The sequence below is a fragment of the Lolium rigidum genome, chromosome 1, assembly GCF_022539505.1.
Source record: "Lolium rigidum isolate FL_2022 chromosome 1, APGP_CSIRO_Lrig_0.1, whole genome shotgun sequence".
Taxonomy (NCBI): Eukaryota; Viridiplantae; Streptophyta; class Magnoliopsida; order Poales; family Poaceae; genus Lolium; species Lolium rigidum.
Window position 1 is genome coordinate 147,170,902 of NC_061508.1, and position 8,224 is coordinate 147,179,125.

General features: G+C 46.1%; 1 protein-coding gene across 1 annotated transcript; it reads left to right on the forward strand.

Annotated features, from left to right (window-relative positions):
• Nucleotides 1–288: 288 nt before the first annotated feature.
• On the forward strand, nt 289–5,347 carry LOC124682811 (ATP-dependent Clp protease adapter protein CLPS1, chloroplastic). Its single transcript, XM_047217423.1, has 3 exons — nt 289–489; nt 3,365–3,506; nt 4,881–5,347. Exons 1-3 carry the CDS (start codon nt 417–419, stop codon nt 5,140–5,142), a joined length of 477 nt encoding a protein of 158 aa, XP_047073379.1. The 5' UTR covers nt 289–416; the 3' UTR covers nt 5,143–5,347.
• The last annotated feature ends 2,877 nt before the right edge of the window (nt 5,348–8,224 follow it).

Consider the following 8,224-nt stretch of genomic DNA (forward strand, 5'->3'; position numbering starts at 1 on the left):
CGCAACTTCCATACTTCCTTAGACAACTCATGTGCATGCGGTCCTGTTTTGGCTAGGTCGCAAGTGTGCCCGACGGTCCAACGGATAATGTTAGTGAATTTTGCATGTTCGATTCGAGTTTTTGTGTAAGTTGAAGTTGGATTTGAGGCCGCCGAAAAAATCTGGGGGGACCGGTGGCCCAGAGAAGTCGAGATCTGAAATCGCCAAACAGGTGGCTCACGGCAGCCACGCGCACCCAACTGGGCCACAAATATTTTCCGTGCCTCCAAGCCGCACAGCCACCAGCCCACGGAGCAACACCACACCGCCGCACAACAAAAAACCGATAGGAATTTTCGGGCTCAGTCAGAGGCGAGCAGCAGGCTCTGACCTCTGACTCCGAGGCGCGGCGAGGGCGAGGGCGGTGGCGGGAGAGAATGGATGCCGCGGCGCTGTCCAGCCGGATTGCTCTCTCTGCGAACCGCTTCGCGAACCACCACGCGGTGGGAGGTACTCTCGCGCTCCTCTTCTCTTGTTGGATGTTCTTTGGTTTGGGATTATCTTGGTGGTAACCCTGTCCTCACACTTGGCGGATAAGGTTTGGTAGGAGGAACTTGTGTTCTAGAACGGAACAGTAGTTGGATGGATTAGATTGCCTGTTTTCAAATGGAGTTAGCTATTGCCAAGGTGGAAGCAGTTCTAGGCTTCAAACTCTCAAGAATCGTCGCCCGTTATCGATATCTTGGAAAATTGCTGCAAGATTTGGCCAAATTGAGCTTGCGAGAACATAATTATCTTAATTTTCTGACAAGAAACCGCTGGTGTTTTATTGTCAAGAGAAATGGATAGTTCGTTTTGATCCTGTTGGATTCTGCAGCATCCTTTGGTGTACTCGTCCAGCCATATTTAGAGCAGGTCTAACAGACCCCGTAAAAGGGGCAAACCCGTATAATAACCGCCGGTTTGAGGGTTTCGGCTCTACCCGGCCGTCTAGCACGCCCCGTAAAAACGGCCCCCGAATCGTTTTTTGCTGTTTTCGAGTACGGGGCGGGTCCTCGCCCCCTACTTGTGCGGGGTGGGAGCGGGGATAGTGGGCGAAACCACTATCGTCCACTCCACTGCGCGGGAAGCATTTCGCTGAAGCCAACTGCCGCCGCCGCCGCTCGATCTCCTCCCCCGCGCCATTCCCGGCCGGATCCGGCCGCCATGGACCGTCCGCAAGAGCCGCCTACCGCCGGCGGTACACCTCCTTCGGGCGCGGTGGTTGATGTCCCCGTCGGAGGTCCGCCGTCCGCCGGCGTCGTGTCCGCCATGATCGCCTCCACCATCCCGTCGAAGAGGAAGAGGATCCCGAAGCAATTCTTCGAAGCACCAGCGGCGGCCGCTGATTCACCGGGCGAAGCGCCGCCGGCTGCCAAGAAGACGGGCCGGTTGAAGTCCAAGGCCGCCGGGCCGAGGGGCGTGGCGCCGGCCAAGGTGCGGACCAAGGCAATCAGCCGCATCGGCCTCGCGCCTCCGCCGGCCTCCAAGGCCACGACCCCTCCTCCGTCCGTTCCGGCCGTTGCGCTGCCCGCGCCGCCCGCGCCGCCGCCAACCACCATCGACGTAGACAAGGTGTTCGATGTTGAGTCCACAACATCGTACTTGGACATGCTCAACGATTCCGCGGTGAATTTGGACGCCGGTATCGGTGCATTCGATGGGGAGTGCAATGTTGAAGACTTTGATGATGAGAAGGAGGATGAGGGTGACGAGGACGAGGTGGTTGAGGTTGATCCGGCTGCCGCCGGTTCTTCGTCGACGCCGAAGCCACGCACGGCGAACTACGGCGAGATCGAGGACGTCATCTTGGTCCGTGCTTGGAGCAAGGTGGGGATGGATGCGTGCACCGGAGTGGACCAAGGCGGCAAGCGCTATTGGCAGCGCATTGAGGATCAATACCACCAGCTGAAGCCTCGCACGAAAAGCATGGCGGACAGATCCTACCGCTCCCTTGAAGGCCGATGGAACATCATCAAGCCGGCTTGTTCTCGTTGGAGTGCTGCCATGGATCAAGTGGCCGACAACCCTCCTAGTGGATGCGTGCCGGAGGACTACGTAAGTTTTCCTTGTGTTGATGATGTGTTCATGATGTGGAAACATCTCCTCATACTATTGTTGTGCAGCCCAAGTATGCTCAACAACGGTACAAGGACATGGCCGGCTCAAAGAACAAGGAATTTCAATTTGAACATTGCTTTTCCATCCTTCAACATCTTCCTAAATGGAAGTTGCGGGACAACGAGCCAAAGTGCAAGAAGGAGGCACTTATCGCCATGGATGATGAAGCGGAGGACATGAGGGGGAGAAACACCGGCAAGCCCGAGGGCAACAAGAAGGCCAAGGAGAGGGTCAAGGTAGAACTTGAAGCAGCTAGCTTCCGGGAGAAGTTGGATCAACTCATGAAGTCCAAGGAGGCATTGACGATGAAGACGTTGGAGACCAAGCTCATCATCACCGACAAGAAGAGTGTGGTGAAGCTTGCCAAGGTGCAAGCAAGGAAGGAGCTTGACATGAAGATGATCGCAGCCAAAGAAGCCAAGGCCATGAAGGAGCTCTTGGCCGAGGAGAGGGAAATCATGATGATGCGCACCGACGGCATGGACGAGGATCAGCCGGCGTGGTGGAAGGAGACCAAGGCGGACATCATTGCGAGGAAGAAGGCTGCGCGTCAAGCTCGTGATCAAGGTGAGTCTCCGGCGAGCGGTGGCGCCGGTGGTGATGAATCCGTTGATGGTTGATCACATTTGGGAATTCCGTGGCTTGAACATTGCCTATGGTCGTGTTGTGATGTTAAAACTATGAATTATGCATCACATATTTTGGATGTGCTATGTTTGATGTGAAATTGTTGTGCAAATTTCTGTCTAAAACCCTGTTTTGAGGGGCCAAAAACTCGGGCGAGCTAGCAGAGCCCGTATCCCCACCCCGTAAAACAGAATATTCTGTTTTACGGGGTGGGGATACGGGCTCTGCTAGCTCGCCCGAGTTTTTGGCCGGCGAAAACCGGATACAGGGCCCTTTACTCGTGTTATACGGGGCGAAAAAATACGGGGCCTGTTAGACATGCTCTTACAAACCTACAATCATCAACGGTGGCTCACACCCTTTTAGCTGCATACAGTGAAACCACTCATTTACTCATGAATCATGATAAGGAGGGACGAAGCTGAGCTTGAACTATTAGCAACTAGCAAAGGCTACATGTGACAATCTTAAGCAGATGGAATATTCATTCTAGGAAACAAATAATCTGATGGGAGATTTGTTTGTTATGTCATCTTGGTCCTTGACCTTGCAGGATTGCCTTTTCATTTTTCCTTATTGTTTTTTCCATATTCTGCAGGAGATAGATCTTCTATTTACAGGAGAAGGTCCACAAATGTTGCCTTCCCCATTGTAATCACAGCAGCAGGCAAAGGTGGCGGTGTGCTTGATCGACCAGCAGAGAAAGTTTCTCCAGGTCGTCAGTCTGAGTTCGATGTCAAGTAAGTCCGTTTCTGTTACTTTTGAATCTTTTTTCCATTCTGAGTGTAAATTCAGGAATGGGGTTAGTGCGATTTTTTTTTTTAGAAAACTGAATATTTTCAGTATCATGTTAGATTTCAGAAGTAGATTCTAAACCCTGCCAAGTAGAGTGTATTTTTCCACCTAATGATGGAAACTAAAAACTACAGAATGCTACATCAGGTGATGCCAAACAGATAAAAAAGTTGCCAATACAAGTAGTATTGGACTGCTTGGCTAATTATCAACTATTCCATACTCGTTGTTGTTGCTGCAAGAGCACACAGCCCATTTAGTTCTCGGCGAACGAAAAACAATAAACCAAAACTTATCCCTAGCTACAGCGGTCTGGAGTTTATCTTGATTCACTGTTTTAAGGCCTAATAATTTTACTTTCTTGTCAAAGCTATTTCAACTGGCCATTATGTCAACTTGGCAAGCTCCATTGCAGATATAGTGATATCGGTGAAGGCTTGAAATGTATGTGTTGTAGACCTTATAGTACAAACTTCTTCTACTGTGGGGTTTGTTTGTGCTTAGGCATGCTGTTCCAGTGCTGGATGCAGGCATGTGAGGATTGTCATGCTTTTGAGAAGATATGCATATTTCACAAACAACATGTATAGGTTGCCTTTTCCTGAAACAACTGTGGTTATAGCTTGCCTTTTCCCGAAACAACTGTGGTCTCTAGTGCATTATATAGCACAAGGAGGATTATCTCATCAAAGTGGATCATTTAGCGGTATTATATCTTGAAACTATGAATAACATGTATTGAATCTGATATCGTATGATTGCTGGATGTCATTCCAAAAGCCTATATTTATATAATAGAAATAATTATCATTCTATTGTGATCAGTTGGATATTATGCCATACTGATGCTTTCTGCATGTTTCTGTAGTTGATATTCATGTATATTATATATTGGTGCAGTGATGATTTTCCCTGCGAGACGCTCTATACATCCACATTCTCTGTATTGACTAGAAATAAGATTTTTTTTTGCTGATAGTGTCCTCAGGGTGGAAAATTGGCATCGTTGGGCTATATTCCTTATGTAAAAAGATTTTGACAGTTGTATTCATCATGATTTAGAAAATATATTGGAAGAAATTGATCCATATAATTTTAAAAAAAGCCACACACTTGAGCCAACATAATCTAAGACAACGAATATAAAATTGGTAATAAAAAAATGACAAATCTGCAATACCACTTACAAGATCAGAGCAACTAGCACTCAGCTCTTTTTGCGGCTCATCTGCCATTTTTGCTCAATTTGTATGGCTTATTCGCCTAGATTGGTTATAAGCTTAGAACACCAGATATAACAGCATTTGTTTGGGCTGCAGGAAATCCCGGAAAATGTCCCCTCCATTTCGTGTTGTCCTGCACAATGACAACGAGAACAGGCGAGAGTATGTTGTCCAAGTCCTGATGAAGGTTATCCCTGGGATGACTGTGGACAACGCTGTCAATATCATGCAAGAGGCTCATGTGAATGGGATGGCAGTGGTTATTGTCTGCTCGCAGCAGGAAGCTGAGGAGCACTGCACGGCGCTCAGGGGCAATGGCCTCCGAAGCTCTATTGAACCTGCAAGTGGTGGCTGCTGAAAAAAGAGCTTATTTTTGCCGCTTAAAGTTTGTAGATACCCCTGCATATCTAGATAAAATGCAGTGAATTACAGGCACTTATTGTTAAAGATGGACATGGGTACCTACTTGCAGATGTAAATCATGTAGTAGACCAAATATAGTGTTTCCTGTTATTTTTCAAGAAAACAGTGTTTCCAGTTATGAAGCTGTAGTATTTCTCTTACTGTGAGCATTCTGAAACCTTAGTTACATTCATTGGATTTGCAGTACGTTGGAAATGGCTCATAGTGGTTACCAGTTGCTGCCTAGTATTCAGCTTAAAAAGATAAAACAAAAAATTGCTTCCTAGTGTTAACTCGCATCTTTTATTTCCGTTAACAGATCATATTGTCCGCTAAGTCTCGTGTTGTTTTGAGACTTCTGGAGGTGTCAGTTTTGAAGATGTCACACAGTCTGAAGATTCTTTTGTCTGCCAAACCAAGCGGGTTCTGCGTTCTTAGGGCAACTCAGCCCGATGACAAATGTTCGGGTTGTCCACGAAGATGCAAACGTGACCCAAATTTGGGGTCAAAATGCGCTGACGCGGATGTCCTCGTGCGTCCTCGGTTGTGTCCTACATGGCCAGCCAGCCAGCCAGTGGCATAGAAGTCACTTCCACTCCCGCCACTCCCAAAAATCGTATTCGTACGGAGGTAAAAACCCTACCTAGCCATGCCGTCGCTGCCTAGCAAGCTGATGAACCTGCCATCGACGAGACCGCCCCAATGGCGGTCTCGAAGCACGCCGCCTCTATCGGCGACGATAAGAAGATGAAGGTGCCAAAAAAGCCGTTGTCTTGGGAGGAGAAGTTCATCCGGGCCGCGAAGCGTCGGGACTTGCGCTAATTTGAACCAGAAGCAAAGGCAGCAGGTGGCCGATGAAGCCATTAGGGTGGCTGCCGCCATGCTTGCCTGTTAGATGTAGGTGAGCGCCAACGCGCATGTGAGTTGCTGCGTACCACCATGGTTGAGGCCATGCTCTTCATCAAGTAAGAGAGGATCGTCGCCAATGCTCTCCGACTCCGAATGCCACGTCTGTGAGTGTAATATCCCAGGTATTGGGGTTACAAAAATAGAGGAAACAGATGTGTGCATTGCATTCATGCATAGAAAATCTGGGGAATTTTCGCGCTTTAAAGTAAAACAGTCACAGTAATTGAAGTTTCACCTGACCTTGGTGGAATTGAAGTAGCTCATCAAGTCAAGTGCTATAAACCTCAATGTGACCTTTGATAAAACCTTGTTTTCGGTAGAGATGATTTGATCTAAGGGGTTAGATCAAATGGAATTAAAACTGACACAACAACACTTTAATCAATGATCCATTGCTTGATCTTATAACAGATCATAACATGGTATTCCTTGTCATAACATATGATTATCTATTCAATTGGATGTCAAGTAATAATAAAGTGGAGAAACCATTCTTGACTTATCTTTTCCATATCTTTAACAAATAAATATTCCTACCATGAACCTCATGGTATTTCTTGAACTAAAACTTTTGAAGCAAACACCAACACAAGCTTATCATTAAACCCTAGAGATGGGAGAAGCCTATAACCATAAAATTGATAATAATCAAACTCTAAGTTATTAACATTTAAAAGTTAAGAAAACTACACTTGGGGTATAATTGAATTCACTTTAAAACTAATTACCAAATATGGTAAAACACAAGGACCTAAGTGCATAAAAGTCACCCATTCTTATTTTAATCATAACTTATTAAATAAGTGGAATATCACAAAACTAAAATTGTTTACATTACGAATTATAGTTCAAACAATTTGAATATAATAAAATATGAGTACTTCGAAACTCATATGATCATGCCTTGGTGAAATCAACAATCACCATTAAAAATTGGGGTATAATCCTTGTCCTTGACATTTTTATCCCAATTACAATACAAATACAATCACATATGATATAGTGACTCAACCACAAGCATAAAATCATCCCCAAGATATTTAGTAACAAAAGCCACTTGGCTATCCAAAAACTAATCACATGAGAGGATAATACCATGCCACATAGGATGAAAATATCTACATAACTTGCACCCTAAGCTATGCCACCTCATGCTTTAAGGATTGGTATGGATGAGAGCATGACAACCAAGCACCTTACTCATCAAATCAAAACAAGATTCACCCACCTATGTGTCATGATACTAGAGCTTGCTCAAGCCTATAAAAGGGAGTCTCACACTTCATCCATTCCATCATCTTGCACCATGATGCAAGAAAACCAACACATAGAGCCACTCCATAAAATAGTTAGGATCAAGATGAAGCAGCTAGGAGGTGGAGGCATGCCACAAGATGCGGGTTTATCGAATTCTCGAAGAACAAGCTACAAAAGATAGCAAGGTAGAATTCTTAGGCAGACCACATGCTTAGATAATCATATCATCATTCCTTGAGTAGAAACCTAGATTATAGTCCAAGTCCTTGTAGAGTAAGAGGGGTAATTGGTATAACCATATCCAAATAAATCTAGTGATACTTTAGGAAGTCCATACCATGCATGATCATCACCATGGGGTAATGATCATAAACCCTAAGAACTTGAAGTAGAAGACATTAAGAATAAATGGATCCCCACATGAAATTATAAGGAGATTAATAATAAGTAACCCTAGACTTATATCCCAACGTTAACTTGTGAACCACTTGGTGATCATAAGTAGAATACTCACTACAAGAAAAGTTCTGATAGACAACGTCTCAAAATCGTCCGCTAAGGGGTATTTTTCGTCACCCATGGGCCTAACCCGACGATATGGGTTCTGTTGTGGAAACTGCGTCAGGCAAAGTCCTACGACGATTTTTTCGGTCCGTCGCGCTTGGGCGCCCTTCCGCCACGGAAAATCGGACCGTTGCCCAAGTGTTTCCGGGAGCCCGTTGACTGCTGACGTCATGTAAACTGACACGTGGAAGACGCCGTTAACTGGCAGTTAACGGCGTTAACCGGCTGAAACCCCGTGGTAGATGGTAGGCCCACACGAGGCCTGCCACGTCTTAAGCGGGCCGGCCCATTAAGTTTGCGGGCCGGGC

Excerpts from the sequence above, each read along its gene's own strand:
- LOC124682811 (XM_047217423.1), top strand. The coding sequence starts at position 417 with ATGGATGCCGCGGCGCTGTCCAGCCGGATTGCTCTCTCTGCGAACCGC. Across the intron at positions 490-3,364 it reads GAACCACCACGCGGTGGGAG|GAGATAGATCTTCTATTTAC; the intron begins GTACTCTCGCGC and ends CATATTCTGCAG. Across the intron at positions 3,507-4,880 it reads CAGTCTGAGTTCGATGTCAA|GAAATCCCGGAAAATGTCCC; the intron begins GTAAGTCCGTTT and ends TTTGGGCTGCAG.